The sequence below is a fragment of the Bufo gargarizans genome, chromosome 7, assembly GCF_014858855.1.
Source record: "Bufo gargarizans isolate SCDJY-AF-19 chromosome 7, ASM1485885v1, whole genome shotgun sequence".
NCBI classification, from domain to species: domain Eukaryota; kingdom Metazoa; phylum Chordata; class Amphibia; order Anura; family Bufonidae; genus Bufo; species Bufo gargarizans.
Window position 1 is genome coordinate 199,981,368 of NC_058086.1, and position 26,860 is coordinate 200,008,227.

General features: G+C 43.9%; 1 protein-coding gene across 1 annotated transcript in view; it reads left to right on the top strand.

The window, feature by feature from the left end:
• Positions 1–24,818: 24,818 nt before the first annotated feature.
• LOC122943808 (choline transporter-like protein 1) overlaps positions 24,819–26,860 on the top strand; it is a 119,845-nt gene continuing 117,803 nt past the window's right edge. Inside the window, exon 1 of the mRNA XM_044301854.1 lies at positions 24,819–25,398. Within this exon, the coding sequence (XP_044157789.1) occupies positions 25,375–25,398 (24 nt within the window). The 5' untranslated portion in view covers positions 24,819–25,374. The remainder of the gene's footprint in view (positions 25,399–26,860) is intronic.

Consider the following 26,860-nt stretch of genomic DNA (forward strand, 5'->3'; position numbering starts at 1 on the left):
TATCTCCCTTAAACTTGTGGGATTCTTATTCACCAATATTGCTGTGGAGGGGTTTTGGTCTGGTCCAAAAGTTAGACCTGATAAAATGGTTCACTGCATAAATTGTCTGCTGTAAAGGACAAATCTATTACTGTCATTAATGAATGTCTGCTGTAAATGACAACTTTATCTGTGAGGAGAGGAGACATTCAGCATCCCAGTACTACCCGGTGGTAAGACCCTCAACCGGCAGTGTGTAAAGGGATTCTGTAACTGGCTTGTGATCTGGTAGCTAAGCAAATTGCTATCCCGCATACACATCTGACATATGAGATACGGACACACTCATATATGTATCTACCCTACTAACCATTTACCAACCAAGAGATACGCCCCCTAACAGCAGGTCTCGGTCTATGGTTGTCCACCTCTATATGGGACATTAGCTCATAGTGTCTGTCGATCAGACAATTACTTTTCCATCTAGGTCTCATACGGATACGTACGGCGCTACTGACTTAATATACACTCACCTAAAGAATTATTAGGAACACCATACACCATACAACACCATACGGTGTTGGACCCCCTTTTGCCTTCAGAACTGCCTTAATTCTACGTGGCATTGATTCAACAAGGTGCTGATAGCATTCTTTAGAAATGTTGGCCCATATTGATAGGATAGCATCTTGTTGATGGAGATTTGAGGAATGCACATCCAGGGCACGAAGCTCCCGTTCCACCACATCCCAAAGATGCTCTATTGGGTTGAGATCTGGTGACTGTGGGGGCCATTTTAGTACAGTGAACTCATTGTCATGTTCAAGAAACCAATTTGAAATGATTCGAGCTTTGTGACATGGTGCATTATCCTGCTGGAAGTAGCCATCAGAGGATGGGTACATGGTGGTCATGAAGGGATAGACATGGTCAGAAACAATGCTCAGGTAGCCCGTGGCATTTAAACGATGGCCAATTGGCACTAAGGGGCCTAAAGTGTGCCCAGAATACATCCCCCACATCATTACACCACCACCAGCCTGCACAGTGGTAACAAGGCATGATGGATACATGTTCTCATTCTGTTTACGCCAAATTCAGACTCTACCATTTGAATGTCTCAACAGAAATCAAGACTCATCAGACCAGGCAACATTTTTCCAGTCTTCAACAGTCCAATTTTGGTGAGCTTGTGCAAATTGTAGCCTCTTTTTCCTATTTGTAGTGGAGATGAGTGGTACCTGGTGGGGTCTTCTGCTGTTGTAGCCCACTTTTCTTTCCCATTCTGACATTCAGTTTGGCGTTCAGGAGATTGTCTTGACCAGGACCACAACCCTACATGCATTGAAGCAACTGCCATGTGATTGGTTGACTAGATAATCGCATTAATGAGAAATAGAACAGGTGTTCCTAATAATTCTTTAGGTGAGTGTATGTGCTAACATATTTTTGATTATATTTTGATTGTTTATATCAGCCATCTGCCAATATTTTAGTCAATTTATTTGTTTTTATATGTCATTTTAAGATACCCTGTTTTATTAGTGATTATTAAACAATTCACTACCTATGTATTTGCGGTCCGAGGCTCCTTGATATTTGAGTGCCCCTCTTATACACTATATATTGTATCTTCTGGTATTGCACCGTTTTGCTCGTCCTCTCCACCAGAGGAATGAGAGATGAGAAGTTCTTTTTGTACCGGGAGTCGAGAAGGGTGAACAACCAGTAATCTGTGTTGTCTAAAAGTCGTATAACGCGCGGGTTGTGGGAAAGGCAGCCTAACATGAAGTCAGCCATGTGTGCCAGAGTACCAACAGCAAGACTTCGCTGTCGTCATCAGGAGGATAACTCTCAATCTCCTCTTCCTCCTCTTCTGCCCACCAACGCTGAACAGATGGAATTAAACTTCCATAGGTATTACCCTCTGTAGTGGAGGCAACCGTCTCCTGCTCCTCCTCTTCATCGTCCAATTCGCGCTGAGAAGAGGAACTGAGGGTGGTCTGGCTATCACCCTGTGTAATGTCTTCCCCCATTTCCACCTCTTCCTCAGCCGGCACCCTGGGTGGACTGCCCCCCCCCCCTCCACCCCATCCTGGGCACACCACTGCCATCCCCATGTCAAATTCTCAATCTAACCTCTCCTAACATTACATAATACAGCACTACAAAGCATACAAGTTAATACAGCACCAAATACCTTTTACATCCAGTGACATCTCCTCTTCTTTCTTTCAGCCACTTCTCATCTCTGCATAGTTTGACAAACGGGCATCTTAGTTTCCTACTTTTCCATCATCCTCCCATCTTCTGAACACCCGATCCTGTCACCCCCAATACTGTGCAGCTGTGCTTCCCAATACTATACTCAAGAAACATTCCACATGAAAATACTAGTACCACACAGATGCACGCAGTGCCATAAAAAATAACAGCAATTAGCAAATAGTGCTCCTGACCCTAATAGTTTAGCAAACATAATGTCCCACAAAAATAATTGTGCTAAGCTGATACTGTGCCAGGGTGCCCCCCACATTAATAGTGCTCCGAAAAGTCCCACCAATAGTAATAATTCTTTGTCAGAGTCCACTTAGTAGTAGTAGTGCCCCAACAGTAATAAAGGCTCTTTAAATGTGTTGTTTATAGTGCCAGAACAGAAGCAATGAGCGCTTCCATCAAATACAGATGGAAGAGCTCATTGGTTTTCCATTTATAAGATGCAGCGCTTACTAGTCTGCAGGAGGAGGGAGAGAGAAGCGCTGTGAGCGCTGTACAGTACTACCCCCCCTCCTGCTTGCTCTTCTCAGGGCTCGCGCTGCTGTGTCCTGGCTGCCTGCAGCATCAGGACGTACAGAGCGCACTCTGACCTGATGCTACAGGAGGTCAGGTGACTGCAGCGCGGGCCCTGAGAAGAGAAGACAGCCAGGACAGGGAGAGTGAGGACAGGTAAGTTACTTTATTATTTTACAGTCTGAACTGAGGTCTGATATGGAGGTCTAATGGGGTGTCTGGAGAGGTCTAATTGGATTGTTTCTGCAGGAAAGTATTGGGGAGCACAGTGGACACAGTATTGGGGGTGGCAGGATGGGGTGTTGAGCAGGTGGGAGGATGATGGAAAAGTAGGAAAGTAAGATGTCTGTTAAACTCTGCAGAGACGAGGCACGGCTGAAAGAAGTCACCATGGTGGTCTAGTCTAACAGGAGAAGAAGAGGAAAGAGAACATCTACATCAGATAAGAGAAGTCAATGGATGTAAGAGGTATGTGGCGCTGTATTATCCTCTATGTTCTGTAGCGCTGTAGGTAATGTTTTCCAAGTATGTCTTTAAAGGGGGTTATCCTTTTTTTTGTATGAGCGCTGCATTCTCTGCTCTGTGTACCTGCTCATCACTGCAAATGCTACGGCGGGCAGATGAACAGAACAGGGAAAGCAGCTCTCATATGAGCGCTGCCGTCTCTTCAAACAGCTGGGGGAACAAAGGGTATTTCTACTATGGAGGGGGCACAGAGCCAGAGGGCATTACTACAATGAAGGGGGCACAGTGTGCATTATTACTGTGAAGGGGGCATAATGAGGATTTCTACTATGGAGGGGGCACAGACGGCATTACTAGCACAGTGGGCATTACTACTATTAAGGGGGCAAAATGGGCATTATTACTATGAAGGGGGCACAGTGGGAATTATTACTATAAAGGGAGCACAATGGGGATTATTACTATGAAGGGGACACAATGGGGATTATTACTGTGAAGGGGGCACAATGGGGATAATTACTGTGAGGGAGGCACATTGTGGGCATAACTACTGTGAGAGGGCACAATGTTGGCATAACTACTGTGAGGGGGCACACATCTGTACAAAACTACTGTGAAGGTTGCACAATGAGGGCAATACTACTGTGAGGGGGTACAATTTTTCTAAAGTACTGTGGGGGGGGGGGGGGGGGGGCAGAGACAAACATCCTAGGCACGCCACTGGGGAATGGGGGGGGGTGTCATTTCAATTTTCGCCTCAGTCAGCAAAAAGGCTAGGTGCACCCCTGCTTGTAACTCCTCCTCTTCTGTGAGCTCACATCCTGTGTCCTTCTGCTTTTTACTGTTTGTCAGCTGTGTTTCACAGAGTTGGAGAGAGGATTTTCCTTTAACCACTATAATAATTTCTCAAGGTACATTCAATAAATTACCCAAAGGCCGATCCACTGCATCTCTTTGGCTGGAATTCTACATGCAAATGTCACTAGGAGAATTATTATAGTGAGTTCATGATCTTCCATTGGTTCCATCAGAGACTTCTCTACATGTATCAGTGGCAGAATACTGAGCCACTGTGATAAATCTTCCGCAGGTCTAGACAGCCTGTCCAAGGGTATCTGCACATGTAGCGGATTTTTTTCCAGGCAGATTTTCGTGTTTTTTCCCCCAAAGATGTATCCAAAAACTCATGACTTGTGCAGCATATTTTTGCAGCCTTATTAGGCATTATTGTGGCATTTTGGTAAAAATACAGGTTTAAACACAGGTTTTTTGGCTAGCATTTTGTCACGGATGTAGTAGGGGAGAACACCAAAAGACAACAAGAAGGAAGGGGAAAGACACTAGGCCTCACTGATAGGGAAGGAAAAGGGTCACCACCTATAAAACCCTGCTCCTGGCCCTAACTCCTATCTGTATGGGCACCTCTCGATGGTAGAGATACTCATACACAGGAACCTAGAAAACACTGGTGACCCTCAATTGCCCTAAAGATAATGACAGGGCAGAGACCACCCGTTCCTTCCCTGGTGAAGGAACTAGCGTCTCACTGAGGCCTAGTAAACAACCAGGGGGGGAATACAAAACACAACAAAATCGGAACACTTAACTTCAGAGGATGATGGATAAACAGGACTTCAAGACGAACCACATGCCAGCTCTTCCAAGACCAAATGAAGCTATCCCAAGCAAGGAGTGATGGGAAAAGTCAGACTAAATAGGGCAAGGTAAAGGTCACATGATCCACACCTGAACAGGAGGTGTGGACCTACCAGCAACACACAGACAAAGTGAAACCGAAAGAGGCTGTCAGATCACTAATGCGTAGATAATCTTTCAGACCTTCTGAGACCTGTCACAGATGTGACACATTTTTTCTGAGTTTTTAGTCAGAAGCCACTAGCACCAGATATTGCATGGGGTGTTTTAGGTGTTTTTTAGCCCCCAAAAAACTCATAACACAAAACTGTGTGGCAGAGCACCCTAAGGCCCCTTTCACACGGGCGAGTATTCCGCGCGGGTGCAATGCGTGAGTTGAACGCATTGCACCCTCACTGAATACTGACCCATTCATTTCTATGGGGCTGTGCACATTAGCGGTGATTTTCACGCATCACTTGTAAGGGGTTAAACAACCTGTATGGGAGCTCCTGCTGATTTGGCCCGTGCAGCATTGTGAAAAGGCAGCGGCTTAAGGCCCATTAGTAACCGTATTTGTGGTCAGTAACGGGTTAAACATATTTTAACGAATTTGTTGGTGATGTTATTTTTAATTTTCCATTTTAATATCTATATATATATTTTTTTTATATAGAATCCTGCAGTTTTCACAATGGCCACTAAGCCTAATAAAAGGTACTGCTTCTTGGTTTAATTACTTTAATGCACTTATCTGCTTAACATCAGAGGCAGGATTACAATGACAGATAGCATATACAGGTCCTTCTCAAAAAATTAGCATATTGTGATAAAGTTCATTATTTTCTGTAATGTACTGATAAACATTAGACTTTCATATATTTTAGATTCATTACAAACCAACTGAAGTAGTTCAAGCCTTTTATTGTTTTAATATTGATGATTTTGGCATGCAGCTCATGAAAACCCAAAATTCCTATCTCAAAAAATTAGCATATCATGAAAAGGTTCTCTAAACGAGCTATTAACCTAATCATCTGAATCAACTAATTAACTCTAAACACCTGCAAAAGATTCCTGAGGCTTTTAAAAACTCCCAGCCTGGTTCATTACTCAAAACCGCAATCATGGGTAAGACTGCCGACCTGACTGCTGTCCAGAAGGCCATCATTGACAGCCTCAAGCAAGAGGGTAAGACACAGAAAGAAATTTCTTAACGAATAGGCTGTTCCCAGAGTGCTGTATCAAGGCACCTCAGTGGGAAGTCTGTGGGAAGGAAAAAGTGTGGCAGAAAACGCTGCACAACGAGAAGAGGTGACTGGACCCTGAGGAAGATTGTGGAGAAGGACCGATTCCAGACCTTGGGGGACCTGCGGAAGCAGTGGACTGAGTCTGGAGTAGAAACATCCAGAGCCACCGTGTACAGGCGTGTGCAGGAAATGGGCTACAGGTGCCGCATTCCCCAGAAACAGCGGCAGAAGCGCCTGACCTGGGCTACAGAGAAGCAGCACTGGACTGTTGCTCAGTGGTCCAAAGTACTTTTTTGGGATGAAAGCAAATTTTGCATGTCATTCGGAAATCAAGGTGCCAGAGTCTGGAGGAAGACTGGGGAGAGGGAAATGCCAAAATGCCTGAAGTCCAGTGTCAAGTACCCACAGTCAGTGATGGTCTGGGGTGCCATGTCAGCTGCTGGTGTTGGTCCACTGTGTTTTATCAAGGGCAGGGTCAATGCAGCTAGCTATCAGGAGATTTTGGAGCACTTCATGCTTCCATCTGCTGAAAAGCTTTATGGAGATGAAGATTTCATTTTTCAGCACGACCTGGCACCTGCTCACAGTGCCAAAACCACTGGTAAATGGTTTACTGACCATGGTATTACTGTGCTCAATTGGCCTGCCAACTCTCCTGACCTGAACCCCATAGAGAATCTGTGGGATATTGGGAAGAGAAAGTTGAGAGACGCAAGACCCAACACTCTGGATGAGCTTAAGGCCGCTATCGAAGCATCCTGGCCTCCATAACACCTCAGCAGTGCCACAGGCTGATTGCCTCCATGCCACGCCGCATTGAAGTCATTTCTGCAAAAGGATTCCCCACCAAGTATTGAGTGCATAACTGAACATAATTATTTGAAGGTTGACTTTTTTTGTATTAAAAACACTTTTCTTTTATTGGTCGGATGAAATATGCTAATTTTTTGAGATAGGAAATTTGGGTTTTCATGAGCTGTATGCCAAAATCATCAATATTAAAACAATAAAAGGCTTGAACTACTTCAGTTGGTGTGTAATGAATCTAAAATATATGAAAGTCTAATGTTTATCAGTACATTACAGAAAATAATAAACTTTATCACAATATGCTAATTTTTTGAGAAGGACCTGTATATACATATCTTTAAATGCTGTTAAGAACAGCTCAGGCAAGATTACAGTCTCCATTATCATGTTCAGGAAATAAAAAATCTGCCATTAGAAAATAAAAACAGATTAGAAAAAAGGAGATGTGTTGCTATCTGGTTTTTACTGACACATTCCCTTTAAGTGAGACTGTTCCTAGTATCTTTCACCACTCCCAATGTGATGGCAAGTCATTTACATTATAGGAATTAAAAGTCACTATAGGAATCTAAACCTGTGTAAGTATGAAATGAATCAGTGAATAGCTGTAGGGGGGCAAATTCGGCCCCAACATCACGATTGCCAGTGCTGTTTGTTAATCCTACCTAGGGCTGTCTTGATTACTCAAATGACCCCATAGCTGCCAGTCAGAATGTCTGTTAGGGCCCATTCACACGACAGTATTTTTCTGTCCGCATCCGTTCCGCAATTTTGCGGATTGGATGCGGACACATTCATTTAACCGTTTGCTGTCTGCATCTGTATGTCTGTTCCGTGGTCCCGCAAAAAAATTGCCCGTATTTGCTGTCAAGAATAGGCATTTCTATCAGGCCTCTTTCACACAGGCGTCCGCAATACACGGGTGCCGTTCCGTGGGCATTCCGCATCACGGATGCGGACCCATTCACTTGAATGGGTGCGCAAATCCAGAGATGCGGAATGGTGCCAAACGGAAGCACGGAATGGAACCCTACGGAAGTGCTTCCGTGGGGTGTCGTCCCATACTTCCGTTCAGCAAAAGGATCGAACATGTCCTATCTTTTTGTGGAACGGCCGGATTGCGGACCCTTTCAAGTGAATTGGTCCACGATCCGCTGCGGCTGCCCCACGGACTGTGCTAGTGCATTGCGGCCCGCAGCATGACCACGGGGCACACACACCCATGTGAAAAAAGAGGCATAATGCTCTGTTCACAAAATGCCGAAGGCACAAGGCAATGTTTTTTAGTGCATGCAGGACTTTTTCTCCCGTAAAAAAAAGTTAAAATCAAGTGCAAACTGACACTGGCTGAGCATGACTGAAGCTCAAAATAACAGATCAATTTTTTTATTTTATTTTTCTGTTCTTCTGACGGATCAGAAAAATGGAAAGCTAAACGGTAATGTGAAGGTCGCCTAAAGCCTGTTTCACACGTGCATTGTGGCGTTCCGGTTTTGAGATCCGACAGGAACGGTTTCCTTTTGTCCCCTTTCATTGTTAATGGGGACAAAACTGATCAGGACTCAGAAGGCATTCCGTTCCATTTTGTTTTTTGACCAAACAGAAAACCGTTGCAAGGTGCAGTTTTTGTGTCCAGTCTGCGAAATGGAACGAACCGGATACGGCAGCAAAATCAATGTAAGTCAATTATGCCGGATCCGCCATCCATTGACTTACAATGATTTTACTGCCGGATGCTGTTTGTCCCATTTCTAAGTAACACAACCGCATCCTAACAGAACGGATGCATCTGGATGTGTTAACATCAAACGGTTTTGAGATCCTCTGACGGATCTCAAAACCGGAAACCAAAATGCAAGTGTGAAACAGGCCTGAGTCAAAACCAGGAGTTGGTAAAAAATCAGGAAAGTTGTACATCTTTCCATAACAATTTCTCATATACTTAAAGGATAACTGTCACACTTAGACCCTAATTTCAATTTTCATATATGTAGTTACTAATAACATTGAATAAGCCACGGCACTCCAGAGGGATTCCAATCAATTTCTTTATTACACCTTGTGTAGCAACGTTTCAACCTAATGGTCTTTGTCAAGCTCCCATTACACAAATGACACAGTGAACATTAAATACAGTCCCCTGGCTCCGCATTGGTTACTGCTGAGCCCTACCCATTAACCCCCTCATTACTTCTTACAGACATTTACATATTACATATTGCCCACTCCATGATCCCTAATAACATACTTTCATCCTTTGCTCCCTTGCTTTACCATGCTGCAGGAGACGCCGTCCCATCCTCCTCACTACTGGTGCATATGAAGATAGGGCAAAAAAATTGAAATTAAATAAATGTATTGGTAGTCCAGATAGTGGCAGCCTCCATAAGACAAGTAAAGAATTAGAATGGCATAATTAATGTCCAGACTGAATGTCGATTAGAGTGTGGTGGATACCAGACAGCCCGCACCGTGTAATTGGGGGTCTCATTAATAATCTTATATGACTGTGTTAAAAATATATAGTAACATGGATCTTTAGCATCTGATGGCATTTAGATTAGAGTTTGAATGGAACGGAGTATGATCTTGTGATAGCGCGTCATTGGAGCGACGAGATCACATGACCAGGAAGTGAGGCATGATCTGATGGAAATGCGCAGAAAAGGGCGGAAGAATTTTCGCGCATGCGCAGATTATACACAGAGACGCGGGAGCCTCGTGTTGTAATGTGAGAACATCGATATGCACCAGTAGTGAGGAGGATGGGACGGCGTCTCCTGCAGCATGGTAAAGTAAGGGAGCAAAGGATGAAAGTATGTTATTAGGGATCATGGAGTGGGCAATATGTAATATGTAAATGTCTGTAAGAAGTAATGAGGGGGTTAATGGGTAGGGCTCAGCAGTAACCAATGCGGAGCCAGGGGACTGTATTTAAGGTTCACTGTGTCATTTGTGTAATGGGAGCTTGACAAAGACCATTAGGTTGAAACGTTGCTATACAAGGTGTAATAAAGAAATTGATTGGAATCCCTCTGGAGTGCCGTGGCTCATTCTACATTGTCTATTACGGAAATCCCAGGACCAGGATTTAATGCTACAGGCACCACCACGTACTGGATCCGCTATAATAATAGTGAGTAGTGCTGGCCTATTTTTCTATTTGTTACTAATAACATGATATTCCAGAATCAGTTACTATTAGACCGACTTACCCCATATTTAATAAGATTCAGCCCTTAGCAACCAGTCTACATAAAGCTGCAATTTCACTATTCAGTTAAGATGGCCGCCACTGCCCTCACCCTGAGGCTAATCCCACCTGCCCTCACTAGCCAGTAACAATAGCCCCGCAAAAGTGTCAGAAACCAGAGCCCTCCCCCTAAAGGGTTAATCTCCTGCAGCACAAAGGGGTCCTCTTACCACATGTTGCTTTCATTTATACACTGAGCAGACGGCAGATCTCCCTTCCCTGGTCTGCGCTGCTTCGACTCTGCATTGTCCCAGTCTGCAGAGTGAGGGAGCGTCTGCCAAGTGCAGGGACAGGGAGAAGTGCACACAGCCCAGGCACTGTTATCAGCTGCTGGGGAGGACCTGGCTTTAATCATTTACACACAGTCCCTGGCTGTCTGTAATATGACCTTGCACGCTGCTTGCTTCTGCATCCTCCGTCCTTCAACACATAGACGGACCATGCCTAGCAATACTATTTTAAGCACAGGTAAAAGCAGGCAGTACAGGGAACAAAACTGTGGAATTAAGGGGTAATTGAATACACAGTGAAAAGTTGAAATAGGGCCACCAAGGAGATATTAATCAGCACAATCCAATACTCCAAAAAAAATAAAAAAAATATGACAGTTATACTTTAATTACAAATCCGCATGGCAGGTCAATTTCTGAACAGAAAAAGATCTACAAAGTTTGTGTAATATCATACACTTTGCTGGTACTGCAATACACTGCAGTTTTTTGCATGGGAATCCACATGGAAAAACCGCACGTGTTCCGCAACGTGTGCAGGTGGCCTTGGGTTCGCTCATCCCTATTAGGGAGCCTTCACGCAGCAGATTTTGTTACAGAAATGTCTGTGTCTTAAAATCAGTTCCATTCTATGTGACTGGGACTTGAAGAAGTCCATGTGCTTGCTGCTAAATCCACCCCATTCAGATGGATGGAACTGACTTTCAGTCACAGAAAATCTCTACAAGATTTCCCGTGTGTGAAGACTCCCTTAGGCCTCATGCACACCACCGCGCTCATATACCCCGCATCCCCTGACGAAGCCACAGCTGGTGGCGAAACATGTCGGGAGGGGTGGTATAGGGCGACGTTTTAATACAGTGAACAGTGTCAGGGAAACTGCCAATAATATGCTGCAGTTAGCAGCTGAATAGACAAGGAGAGAGTGTGAGGCTATAGGGATGTAGATTGCAGCGGCCACTCAATGAGTTAGTAATAGAGGACGCAGTGCAGTGTTAGCAGAGTTTAGTGAGGAGGGCAGATAGTGGTCAGGAAAACCGTTGAATCACTGAGAGCTCCGCGGTGCATACAAACAGCTACAAATACGAGATTAGCAACATTGTTAGCTGGTTGGTAACCTTGTATATAGGGACCACTTAGTAAAGAAAGTGAGGCAGGAGTTATATTCACATCAGCGTTCCGTAGTACCCACTGCCAAGGAATCTGCCTAATAACTGCCAGCGTCAATATCATCCCACATCTAATGGTGGGATGAGGTGTACCCTATTAAGGGTTCCTATCAAACTATTGTGCACGTAATCACATCCTGAGAACTGCCAAGTAAACCACTCCGACAAATCCCATATAACACTGTGACACTGAAAATTTTAAACATTCATTTCTCTCCTTTTTTTTGTAGTGTGTATTGTCAAATAATAATAAAGTATAATTTTTTATAAAATTTGTTAGGGACCCCTATAGGGATTCAAGGTCTATTGTAGACCATTGTTGCATATATAAAAATATCCCGAGGGTCCTTAAAAGGGACTTTGATTAAAAATGTGACTGTGATGTCACATTGGCACGGTAACCATGATAGATACAAACAAGGATTGATTGATGGAATATACACAGATGAAAAGAATAACAATTAGGAAAGCATGTCGATGGATCCTATAACATTAAGGTTCTCACAGGAACCATGGTAAGTGAATTCTCAATGGTAATGCAAAGATATTATGAAAAACCCACCCTTGGTCATGTGACCGAGGCTTCTTCTGTCATGTGTCATGTGACTATGACATCACATTGGCATGGTTACTAAGGCAAATGCAAATGAGGATGGATCCATAGGATATACATGAGAGAGCAAACAATCCACATTATTCTCACTCCCATTAATAGAAATGACTTTTCTTGTCCGCAAGGAATTTTCTTTCCACTATTTTTGACAACATCTATGACGAAGGCCCCAAGTGGAGTCTCCAACGTAGATGTGAACATGCTGTAAACTGTATAAAATAAGCAATGATAAAAAAAATCATGCTGCAATGCAAAAAAATACAAAAGCCAATATACTTTAAATAAATGAGTTTTATTTTAAGCAATCTTACAAAAACACATGAAACATATACATATCATAACCACTCTAATCCAGCCCCCTACAATAATGTTATGCCCTCTATTAATAAATGATGAATGCCATAAAACAATAAAACATTTCAGAATTGTGTTTATTACCCACAAAGTCTTGTAAATGAAACTCAACCACCTGAAAATGTTCTCTAAAAAATATGACTTCCAGTAAAAAAACAAGACCTTAGGGATTCACACTACTGTATCCGTATTTTGTGGATCTGCAAATACGGATGTGGTCCAAGTGTAACCTGGCCCACAAAACGGACGAGAATAGGACATCTTTATCATCTGCAGCTTGGCCGCAAAGATGATGACATCTGTGTGCTGTAGGGCTGCAGTAAACCATTATTTTAGAAATCGAGTATTCTATCGATAATTTTTTAACATTAATCGAATAATCTAATAACAAAAAACGAATTAAAAGAACGTTTTTCTTTATAAAAACTCATCAGCCCCCGTGCCATCAGCTGCCCCCCAGTGCCACCAGCTTTCCCACAGATTCCTAGTCACCAACATTATATTCGGTCAAAAAATAAATAAATACCATCTCTATATACTTGTTACATCTGTCAGCGTTATCACATACGGCACATTATACTCTCAGTACTTTCCATAATGCAACAGTTCTCTCCGAGAGGTCACATTCCTGAAGAGACGCAGCGCAGCATTATGTATATTATATCTATGTGCAGGTATACAACATAAACATACACACGTGGATCCCCATCATATATATTACAGTACATACCGTACCAGCAGTGACTGGGAGACATTACAAGGACATGGTGTGGGAGGTCTCATTATAGGGGAACTCTCCAGTCAGTATGGGGGATCCTGGACAACGGGGGTGCCCCTGTCTACATGACATATAGAGCAATCATTTCCATAAATATTATTGGGGAGCAGGTTGGGGACCCTATGGCGATCATATACAGTCTATATGACATATAAAGCAATAATATATTTTCAATATAGTTTTTGGGGGGCCCTATGGCAATCTAACACAGGGGCCCCTGGAATGCAGGATGTGGAATATAAAGAAATAATTTGCATACATTTGGGGACCCCTAAAATTAAACAGGAAGTCCCCCCAGTCCCTGTAGAATGTAAACCAGTTTGCACACCTGTACATTGGGGGGAGCTGGGGACCCCACAGCTGACATGATCCAGGGCCCCCCCCCCCCCCCCAGTCTATGCGGAACCTAATGCACTGTCTCAGGGGAAACTTTGTGTACATCCGGGCCCCTGGTCCCCATGATCCAGTGCGCACATATAATGGCCAACGACTCACCAGTCGGTGTGGGGGTCATCTACCACCAGCAGGATACGGGACTTCCTCCCGGGGCCCCCTGCTCCCCCAGACCCATCGATGCCGCCGTCTGTTTGACCACATCGGTGATGGAAGAGAAGAAGCCCCCGCCACCTGCGCCCCACTCTGGGGGCGGCTGGGTGGGCTCGGGGCGCTGCAAGTCGGTCATGTAGCCATTGGGGAGGTTGGCGATTAAAGCTGCTGTCCGACAGCCGGCGGGTGCAGTGCGGTACGGGCTGGCGGGTGACCACGGAGCGGTGAGTCATAGCAACCACTTGACTCCCGCTCTGTGGTCACATGACACAAACGAATCCTCGATGCAAAAAATTTGCATCAAGGATTTTTTTTGTGTCGAATTACTCGATTCAATCGAGTAATCGCTTCAGCCCTATTGTGCTGTCCACATTTTTTGTGGCCCCATAGAAATTAATTGGTCCATGATTGATCCGCCAAAAATACAGATCAGATGTAAAAATCTAATCAGATCTAAAATACGGTTGTGTGAATGCCCCCTTAAATAGCTATGCTCAAAGTTTGTCCAGTTTTGGGACATTCTTAACTCTCCTGCTCCCCATCCTGTAAACTTCCGGATGGGTGGGGTCATGGGGCTGCTGCAGCCTATGACTGGCTTCAATAGTGACATTCTCCCAAGTGGCACATGACCCAGCAGTACTTTATTCTCTGGATTAGTACAATTAAAGAGATACCAAATATGTATAATTTTTTCTATAATTGTTTTTTTACGTTTTACTACTTTTGCACAATAAAAACCATCTCTCTTAAAAAAAAGAAAATGTTTTTGCATCGCTGCATCCCAAAACCCATGTTATTTTTTATTCTACGAAGCTGTGTTAGGGCTTGATTTTTGTGGCACGACTTTGTGATCACTTTTTATGTCACTTTTTTTGGTGGTGATTATAAAAAAACAGCAACTCTGTCTTATTTTTTATTTTTTTTACGGCGTTCACCGTACAGGATAAATATCATCATAATTGTGCCGTGTGGGTCATTACATTTTTTCCCCATTCAAAATGGTGTATTTCTTAACTTGAAATCTTTTTTATTTAATAAAACTTATTTTAACTGTTTATTAGCTTCTATAATACATTGCATAGCTTATTTTAAGACATTCAATAGGTTTCTGACCCCTGGCCAAACCGTAAATGACTATATATCTTGTGATCTCATTTCGATAAGGTTTCGTCCACTGAGCCATTGATGGGCAACTGGTTACTGGCAGTGGTGACATCTAGTCTGTGGTGACCACCTACAATGTGAAAAAAGATTAAGATTCCTAAGTGGTTGATACATTTTAATGGCTAACTGAAAAGATGATGACAAAATTGCAAGCTTTCGAGGCTACTTGGGCCTCTTCGTCAGGCGTCTCTTAATGGTGAAAGCATATACAGGTGAAACTCGAAAAATTTGAATATCGTGCAAAGTTCATTTATTTTAGTAATGCAACTTAAAAGGTGAAACTAACATATGAGAGACTCATTACATGCAAAGTGAGATATTTCAAGCCTTTATTTGTTATAATTTGGATGATTATGGCTTACAGCTTATCAAACCCCAAAGTCACAATCTCAGGTACCCTTTGCTCAGGGGGTATGGATTAATTAGCTGACTAGAGTGTGACACTTTGAGCCTAGAATATTGAACATTTTCACAAAATTCTAATTTTAAGCTGCATTAATGCAATTCCTTTTAAGTTGCATTACTGAAATAAATGGACTTTTGCACAATATTCAAATTTTTCGAGTTTCACCTGTACCTACAGAGCAGTGCAACGGCAATGGGGAGCAAAATGGCGCCAGAATATGCAAATCTGTTCATGGCCAAGCTTAAAAATGACTTCCTGTCCTCCTGCACCATCAAACCTTTTGCCTAATACCGTTACATTGATGACATCATAATCATCTGGACTGGATCTGAACAGCTAAAAACATTCCATGAACACTTCAATCAGTTTCATTCCACCATCAAATTAACTCTCAATTATTCCTTTACTGAAATAAGTTTTTTGGACACCATCATCAAGATACAGAACAATAAAATAGAAACAACTCTGGCTATACAGCAAACCTCAGATTGGACAGTTTCCACCCCAAATACATAAAAAACTCAATCATCTACAGTCAAGCTATCAGATACAATCACATACAGTGCCTTGCAAAAGTATTCACCCCCTTAACTTATTTTTTCGTATTTTGTTACATTACAGCCTTAAGCTCAATGTTTTGGTAATCTGAATTTTATGTGATGGATCAGAACACAATAATCTAAGTTGGTGAAGTGAAATAAGAATTATATATAAAAATTGTTTAGAAATAGAAAACAGAAAATTGACATTTGTTAGGAAGCCCATAAAAAGCTCTGGTGCAACCAATTACCTTCAGAAGTCACATAATTAGAGAAATGATGTCCACCTATGTGCAATTTTAGTGTCCCATGATCTGTCATTACATATACACACCTTTTTTTAAAGGCTCCAGAGGCGTTTCGACCTTTCGGTCTTTATCAAGCTCACACAATAATACACCAAAGTGAACATTTATATACTTACACAATACATCTGATCGGGTGCAGAAACTCCTACCTAAATTAGCCCCTCCTCTTCCTGAAATCTATTCCCAATTACATATTTACACATTAACAAGATTATCCCAAAATTTTCATACCATGTCACATGCTGCAGGAACTTCCCCAGGGATCCACACCATCATATTACTCAAGATAGGTAATTTAGCGCTGAGCGTCCTTCATCCGCAACTGCGCATGCGTCTATACGTCACTACTGTTTTACTAGCTCTCAATCCTGGCTGTCCCGCGATAGCATGCACATGTGGGCTCACTTCTGGTCACCTGACCGGTCATTGGACCACGCATCACTCTGACGCTGCATCTCAAGTGCGCTCCCTCGGTCACCTGACCACCTGGTTGCCTAGATACAGGACGCACAAGCTAAACCTACGATGCTCCTCAACCAAGTCAAAGGCGCCTTATAGTTGATACTACTATCCTATCCTGAGTACAACTACTCCTATAGTTTTTAAATATATAAGGGGGGGGGGGGCGTTTTGAAACATGTAACGGGGGAAGAAGACAATACAAACACCGGATGCCTTGAGAGGACAGGGTACAGACATCACAATAAAACAGTTTTATTACTCTATTTTATAATCTTATACACTATTCCTTAGAACTGATTGGGGATCACATCCAGGAGATCATTACAATACAATTAATCAAGCAATATCGGGCGAAAATAAGGCTGTCCGCTAGGTAGTCCACCATCCACTACTTGACTGGTTAACAGAACCCCACACGCCGGTGGATCACTCCCCGGATTATGGAGTCATCCAGTCTTATACACACATTCATTCATGAGGGATCCCTAGCTGTTGGATGCCTCCAACCCTTTTTTCTGCGGAAAAGGCAACCCTCCACCCCTACCCTCGCATAGTCAATGGAAATACCTAGACTCACATCTTCCAGCAATTTCATCCACAAATTTTCCAACATATTATACTCATTATTCAGAATTATATATCCTTTTAGTGTGACACCCAAACAATGTCCTATTACTAAAAAAAAACTATTTTTTTAAATAATTATTCTTAACTGTATCCCTTATGCTCAAAAAACATACCCATGTGTTCACATATATCTCCCACCACACAATAAACACAAAAAAATCACTTACCCTCGAAATTTGCAGCAGAATTCATATTCAAACTAAGTCCCACGAAAGAAATACAAGTTTATTCTATATGATCCATGGTTGATTTTCCCACAGCATGGACATAGTTCCTCCTGAAAATAGAGATAGACAGAAGAAGGGGGTCAATTACAGTTAAAATAACATGGCATATAGCCGGGCACCTCTACTTAGACATAAATAACTAAAACACATATCTCTAGGGTTCAGAAAAGGAAGCCCACCTTAAATTCCCTGTTTAGGCCCTTTGGTTCCATGGTGTAAATGTGTAGAACCCCAAGCAACCAGACAGAGGTTAAACAATAGTGGATTTTTTTGATAAAGGTCAGTACAGTCCAAACCAGTAAGCATATACAGGTAATCAACCCGAATAATAACGTGTGAAGGGAAACACCAAGGGGACAGCCAGTGATCAGGCCAAAGTTCTTGCGCATTATTAGTCCGTGTAAGGTGGTACCTATGGATGAGACGTCAGGATTTCCAGAGTCCAATCCAAGGTCATACACGAGACAAACTGTTCAGCAAAGATGAGGTATCCAGAGGCAGTCTCCAGAGATAAATCGAGGAAGGCAGAGGTCATGCACAGGTAAGTCTGGGAGAATATAAACTGCAACATACAACCAGGTTGTCAAAACAACAGTGGGCACTGACCAGCCAGGGAGATCACCTTTTAAGTACCTGCTAGCCAATCACAAAGTGCCATGTGTCTATTCCTCATAAGTCATATAATGATCCTAATCCCTGACCCTTGTGCGGCCTAGGCTGGTCAGTCACTTAACCCATGCCTGCCCTCTAATCTACTAGAATTTACGTACAGGTATTTTCCCCATCAGTGGCCGGCGTAGCGAATAAGATGCGCATACATTTGGCCGCATATCCATTTGCGAACCTCCTCTCGAGCGAGCACGAGGACGCTCAAGCGGCCCAGCATGAATACACGATCGTGTCAGCACGGACGCTGGAACGGAACCCGCAGGTGATACCGGAGTCAGGACCGGCCACTGCGTGCAGCCCCAGTCCGGTCAATCTGCCTCCGAGACCCCGGCGGTCTTCACCTCTGGCGACCATGCGGATGCACTACCGTATCTGCCCGCAAAGGAGAAGACTCCCCAGGCACATGCGTGACCTGTCCCGCTACTCCAACGGGGTCTCCCGCAGGCCGAGCCCCACGAGCACCCCTGGGGGCCCCAGTGGATCGCGGAACAGGAGAGTGTCTTACACATGGTATCAAGTTCAAAAATCCATCTTAATTCTTTCCTTTTCAATAATTTCTCCCTATCACCTCCTCTCCTCAATGGGGAAATGCCATCTATAATCCTATATCTCAGTTATGAGATATTATGTCTATATCTCCAGAAATGTTCTGGTACTGGTAATTCTACTTCATCCCTGTTCTCTTGATTCTGTTTCTTAGATAACAACCTACGGATCGTATATCAATGTTGGTTTATTCTGTTTTTGCAAGGCTGTGTGGTCTCTCCAACATACAGGAGGCAACATGGACATTGCAAGACATAAATCACATATTTGAAGCTATAGGTATAGAAATCCTTGATTTCATATATCTTTCCTGTTCTAGGGTGACAGAAGGAGTTACCCTTGATCAGGCTGCCGCAATTGCAGCAGCCCAAGCAAGGGTTGCAACCCTTTCCCCCCCCTCCTGTTTGTCCTTCAACATTATATCTGCACATGTCAGGCTATCACTCAAATTATTTGGTCTTTTATATGACATAAGTGGATGAGATTGAAATTCCTCCACGTCAGGGAAGGATTGAGACAAAATATGCCAGTTATGCCTCAATATTCCAATTTCAATTTTTAGGATATTTCCTATCTCTGAACCTTTGACTCATCTTCTGCAATCTATCGTCTATCAGACTTTCCTCCGACACTATCCTTTTAGCTCGCAGAAACTGACTGTACGGTAAGGACTCCTTTGTCTTCCTAGGGTGCGCACTGTCAAAACGCAACATATTATTATGATCTGTAGATTTTATAAACAGATCAGTCTCCAATTTCCCAACTTTGACATAAACCAGTGTATCCAAGAACTGCAAGGACTCTGTAGAAAAGACCTTGGTAAATTTTAACTGACTATGCAATTGATTTATGTAGTCATGAAAAGCATGTAAATCCGTTATTGTACCCTTTCAAATAAAAAATATGTCATCTATATACCTCACCCAACCTCTCACAAAAGTGTAGAGGGTGGATGAGTATATATACAACTCCTCCAAACAAGACATGTATATATTTGCATATGTCGGGGCCACGTTGGACCCCATCGCGGTACCCCCAAAACTGTTCATAAAACACGCTCTCAAACAGAAAATAATTACAATTAAGTAAAATTTCCAATAAGGACACGAGGAATAATCTGGATTCTTCCCCATAGTCGGATTTATCCAGGGCCCATTTGACCACCTCCAAACCCAATTCGTGATCTATGCTAGTGTACAAACTAATAACATCAAAGGACACTAGCAAATCCCGCTCTTCAAAACAGATGGTACTCATCCTAGATAGAAAGTCTGTAGTATCTCTCACATATGATGCAGCTCCCACTGCATATGGTCTTAACGCCCTATCCAGGAAAGTAGCTGCATTGGAGAAAACGGAACCTATGCCAGACACTATCGGGCGTCCAGGAGGATCTAATAAAACTGTTTTATTGTGATGTCCGTACCCTGTCCTTTCAAGACATCCGGTGTTTTTGTTGTCTTCTTCCCCCCTTACCTATTTATAAACAGTCTCCCCTCCTTATATATTTAAAAACTATAGGAGTAGTTGTACTCAGTATAGGATAGTAGTATCAACTATAAGGCGCCTTTGACTTGGTTGAGGAGCATAGTAGGTTTAGCTTGTGCGTCCTGTATCTAGGTAACCATGAGGTCAGGTGACCGAGGGAGCACACGTGAGATGCGGCATCGGAGTAATGCGTGGTCAGATGACCGGAGAGGTGACCATAAGTGCGCCCATGTGTGCATGCTATCGCGGGATAGCCAGGATTGAGAGCTGGTCAGAATGTATCCGCCTTAAGGCGGACATACGTAACTAAAACAGTAGTGACGTAAGGACACATGCGCAGTTGCAAATGAAGGACGCTCAGCGCTAAATGACCTATCTTGAGTAATATGATGGTGTGGATCGCTGGGGAGGTTCCTGCAGCATGTGACATGGTATGAAAATGTTTTTAATAATCTTATTAATGTGTAAATATGCAATTAGGAATAGATTTCAGGAAGAAGAGGGGCTAATTTAGGTAGTTTCTGCACCCGATCAGATGTATTGTGTAAGTATATAAATGTTCACTTTGGTGTATTATTGTGTGAGCTTGATAAAGACCGGATAGGTCGAAACGTTGCTGTATTCGGTAATAATAAACTTGAGAAGATAATTAATCATTAGAGTGCTGCAGGTAAAATACTATAATTTGACAACAGCAAACCTGCCAAGAGACAGCGGCCCACCAAAACTCACGGACCGGGCAAGGAGGGCATTAATCAGAGAGGCAGCACAGAGACCTAAGGTAACCCTGGAGGAGATGCAGAGTTCCACAGCAGAGACTGGAGTATCTGTACATAGGACAACAATAAGCTGTACGCTCCATAGAGTTGGGCTTTATGGAGTGGCCAGAAGAAAGCCATTACTTTCAGCTAAAAACAAAAAGACACATTGTGAGTTTGTGAAAAAGCATGTGGAAGATTGCAAAAATGTATGGAGTAAGGTGCTCTTGTCTGATGAGACTAAAATTTAACTTTTCGGCCATCAAAGAAAATGCTATGTCTGGCGTACCCCCAACAAATCACATCACCCAAAGAACACCATCTCCATAGTGAAACATGGTGGTGGCAGCATCATGCTGTAGGGATGCTTTTCAGCAGCCGGGACTGGGAAACTGGTAAGAGTTAAGGGAAAGATGGATGGTGCTAAATGCAGGGATATTCTTGAGCAAAACCTGTACCCCTCTGTGCGTGATTTGAGGCTGGGACGGAGGTTCACATTCCAGCAGGACACTGACCCCAAACACACTGCTACAGCAACACTTGAGTGGTTTAAGGGGAAACATGTAAATGTGCTGGAATGGCCTAGTCATAGCCCAGATCTCAATCCAATAGAAAATCTGTGGTCAGACTTAAAGATTGCCGTTCACAAGCGCAAACCATTCAACTTGAAGGAGCTGGATCAGTTTTGCAAGGAGGAATGGGCAAAAATCCCAGTGGTAAGATGTGGCATGTTCATAGAGACTTATCCAAAGCGACTTGGAGCTGTGATTGCCGCAAAAGGTGGCTCTACAAAGTATTGACTTTAGGGGGTGAATAATTATGCACATTGACTTTTTCTGTTATTTTGCCCTATTTGTTGTTTGCTTCACAATAAATAATAATAATAAAAAAAATCTTGATCATCTTGAAAACCTCAAAAAGACATTTTTGAATCAGGGATACCTTCCAACTATAGTTGGAAATCAAATTGCCAGAGACACCAGATTACCAAGGATAGAATTTAGACTCCTGTACTCCACTTGGTTTTCAAGAATAATGCTTTTATTAGTGTGCGGTTCCAGTCAAAAAATGTTTTTCGGCTTATAGCCTTCTTCAGTACAACCGGATCGAGCCGCATAGGTGAGGGAAGAAAAAAAAGCATGGAGGTAGTGTACCCACAGTGGGTGGCAGGAAGCTGCGTTGGTGAGGGGGCTCTGTGGCCCTGTGTGGCGAGCGTTGTCGTTAGGCAGTAGCCTGAATGCCATGGCGCCTTGGCATTCAGGCTACTGCCTAACCACAATGCTCGCCACACAGGGCCACAGAGCCCCCCCACAACGCAGCTTCCTGCCACCCACTGTGGGTACACTACCTCCATGCTTTTTTTTCTTCCCTCACCTATGCGGCTCAATCCGGTTGTACTGAAGAAGGCTATAAGCCGAAAAATGATTTTTGACTGGAACCGCACACTAATAAAAGCATTATTCTTGAAAACCAAGTGGAGTACAGGAGTCTAAATTCTATCATTATCTGGTTTGGGAACTATCTCCTAACACCCACGCAATCAAAGTGGAGTACCACCCAACCTTATACTACAGATTACCAAGGAGTGAGCTCCTAAAATACAAAACAAAACAAGAATATCATCGGGTACCTCTAGAAGAAAGGTTATGGCAGCATCTCCAGTGTATCCTTTATTGAAGCCATGAGTGTGTACAAAAAACAAGCAATTGCGACGTTTCGGCTACATAGTAGCCTTTATCAAAAGCTACTATGTCAGAATCAGAATCAGCTTTATTTGCCAAACACGACACAATCGATCGTGCCCGGAATTGGGTTAGGCACAGGTACAGGCATAGTGCTAGTGGTTGACAAGAGGCGGTGGGGAACACGGGGAAGGGGGGTAAGGTTCTGCGATGGGCACAGCAGGGGCAAGGGATTATGAGCAGGTGATGGGGCGTGGTGAGTTCAGCAGTCTGACGGCCGTCGGGAAGAAAGTGTAGCCGAAACGTCGCAATTGCTTGTTTTTTGTACACTCTCATGGCTTCAATAAAGGATACACTGGAGATGCTGCCGTAACCTTTCTTCTTTCTACTGTTCTGTGGACTGCTATGGATCTGCGGTCCTGTTGTGGCTGATGCATTCTGGGATTGGCCGGTGAGGTCCGTTGATGCTGCTCTATCATTTTGTTTTCTTACTGTACGGGTACCTCTAGTAGTCACTTACAACCAAATCTGGAAATTCTAAGAAGGGTTGCTCGGAGACTACATCCAATACTACAAAAAGATGACCGTTTGAAATCTATATTTCAGGACCCCCCACTCCTGTTCTACAGACAGCCCCCTAATCTCAAAAACATCATTGTCAGAAGCTCATTGTCCTCTCCAACAACAGGAACATTTCCCTGCAAACAGACCGGATGTAAGACCTGTCTTTACAAAATGACCACTGACAAGATAAAGGTCCCCAATACAGATCAGGACTACAAAATCCCAGGTACGTTCACCTGCACCACGTCAGATGTGGCCTATCTTATTGTACAGTATGTACCAATTGTCCTACTGGAGGTCTCTATGTCGGTGAAACTGGCCAAAAACTCAGAACAAGAATGAACTCTCATCGCCACACAATACAAAAAGAAAGGAAAAATTTGCCTGTACCTAACACTTTTGCAGCTACGACCACAACATCCCAGACATGAAAGTATTGATATTAAAGGGGAATTTCAAATCACAGAGGGACAGGAGAATCTGGGAATACAACTTCATGATAACCTTTGACACACTCAGATCAGAAATGAATGTGTCTCATGGATTTATATCTGCTTACATCTCTTAAAGATTGTGGCCCTCAGACCTCTTTGGTTCATCGCATTCATGGACTGAACATCAATTAGAGGACAATAAAACTTTCACACTTCTTATCTATAATCCTCCTACCATTTACTGTTACAACCGTTTCCTCCTCCACTCATACTGATCCGCTTTACGTCACCTGTCTCATCTACCTCATTACTTCTATGTACTTTGATGTATAAATTTGTGAATCTTCAGACACTGTCTAAAGAGACGCCTGTTGAAGAGGCCCAAGTAGCCTTGAAAGCTTGCAATTTTGTCATCATCTTTTCAGTTAGCCATTAAAAGGTATCAACCACTTAGGATTCTTAGGCTTTTTTCATATATTTACTGGCTAAGCTACTTTCACACCAGCGGCACGGACCTCCGGCAGGCTGTTCCATCGGGTGAACAGCCTGTTGGATCCGTCCTGCCGCTAGTGACCGTGTGCCCCTGGACTGCCGCTCCGTCCCCATTGACTATAATGGGGGCAGGGTGGAGTTGCAGCGGAGGTACGGCGAGAGGCTGCCGGAATAAATATCGAACATGTCCTAGTTTTATTCCGGCAGCCTCTCGCTGTGCGCTGCCATGCCTCCGGCGGAATTCTGCCCACGCTATAGTCAATGGGGACGGAGCGGCAGTCCAGGGGCACACATGAACTACCGGCAGGACGGATCCGACAGGCTGTTCACCCGATGGAACACCCTGCTGGAGGTCCGTGCCGCTAGTGTGAAAGTAGCCTAACACCGTACAAATGTATATATATATATATATATATAAATGTGGTAATTTGGGAAACAGTAGGACAATTAGGCCCCGCCCCACTAACGCCCAAACTACATGGGACTGACCATTTACAGATGGGGCTTACATAACCACGCCCATTGGTGTCTGAAAAAAGAGACAGCCCCTGCAAATTCAGGAGTTTATATATATAATTAATATCATTTCTTTCCAGTCATTCAGCCGCACGTTAACCCCCTTCAGAACCAGACACGGACCAAGCGCGCCAGTTCAGCACCCCAGCACAATCAAGGCTTCACCGGGGTGAGAGCAGTCACATGACCGGCCTGCAGCACGTGACTCCTGCGTCATCATTCCAAGCAGGAGCAGTTCCATTCTAGACACAACCGTTCCAGACGCTCCCGTGCCGGGCAGAGGAGGGAAGCGCGCCCGTTCTGCCGTCGCCCTTTCCTTCCCCCCAGCGCCATGGCAGCCTGTGACAGGCGCAGCAGATGGGACTCGTCCTCCCCCTAGAAGAAAGCCGCAGCTCTTGTCAGACGGCGCTCTTGTCAGACGGCGACTGCCCGTGTGCACTGCGGTCCTCGTTCCTTTCACTTTTATTGTTTCCTGTTTTTCCAGTGTGTTTCATTCTGCACCCTCCCCCCTTCCTTCACCCCACACCCTGCCCTATAGGAGTTGCCCATCTGACTGGCCAGCCCCTGGGAATACCCCACCGGAGACCAGAGCCCAAGAGAGGGAGCACCATTGCCGCACCATGGGATGCTGTGGGAGCACGCAGGTGAGTGTCCTGTAGCCTCCTGTACTGGGACTTCTGGGGAGAAAAGTTACATACATGGTGGAGAAGTCAGGATTTCCCATTGACACAGATAATTCCATTGGTCGCCACTGATCGTCCTGATCTAAGGCTACAGCCACACGGTCAGGTTTCCTGATGTGGTTTGGGAAGCCAAAATCGGGAGTGGATCCTAAAAGCAGAGAGAGTATAAAGGACAGATATGACTTCTCCTCTTATTTAATTCACTCCTGGTTTTAGTTTCCAAAACTGCATGCAGAAACCTGACGGTGTGGTCTTACCCTAAGGTATGTGCATTCTTGGTTGCATGAAGTAAAACAGTAGGAGGCGGATTTGGCATGGTTTTCAGCACCAAATCCATGCTGGAACCAGTGCCGAGGGGTGAACATACCCTAAATCTGACAGGTGGATGTTATGGTTTCTGTCCACCGTGGTCCTCAGACGTTCATGTGTGGGAGCCGCACAAGTAGCACCATGGACAGGGGAGCCTTTCCCAAGAAAACCCTGGTGCCATATGTTTATATGTATCTCATTGCTGGTGCTATATGTATCTCATTGCTGGTGCTATATGTATCTCATGTCTGGTGCCGTAGGTATATATGTATCTCATGTCTGGTGCCGTAGGTATATATGTATCTCATGTCTGGTGCCGTAGGTATATATGTATCTCATTTCTGGTGCCGTAGGTATATATGTATCTCATGTCTGGTGCCGTAGGTATATATGTATCTCATTTCTGGTGCCGTAGGTATATATGTATCTCATTTCTGGTGCCATATGTACATCTGAGGCATGTAGCTTTGGTATGGCTATCTCAGTGAAGAAAGAGGTCATTGTATGTGCCACAAAGACTTCTCCATCGCGTCCAGCTCCCTCACTGCGGGGCACCTGGGAATGGCGCGTCTTGCAATTTTTATTAGGTTACAGGTTGTGGAGATTGCTTATTCTGTATTTCTTGTGTTTGTGCACTAGCTGATGCCAGTTTAGTACTAGAGCTATGTGAGGCATTTTCAAGATTGGGCACCTGCACCCATTTAAGATGTGCATCATCTTAGGACAGTCATAACGTGCCCAATATCCAATGTGAAATGCACTGTTGGCACAGCCTGGACAGTTTCCATTACGATTGGCACACTTTGGTTGTACATGTGTCTAGACGCCAACCGACCATGTATTGGAGCACAGAGCACACTTGATCTGTGCCAGTCACTGCTGTCCTCAAGTTTCATGATGTCCAGGATAGATAGAGGTCTTTGTGTATTTACATGCCAAGTCTTGCTGCCACTTAAAGGGGTTTTCCAGGTTCAAGGCCGATTCTTGGCTAAAAGTTGCTCTTTATTTATTGACCACATATGCATAGGACCAGCCTCCGGCAGCGCTAGAGACCACCCATTTGTACCGGCGACGTCACCGGGCTCGCTGCTAGGTGGAAGCCTCCGCTTAGCAT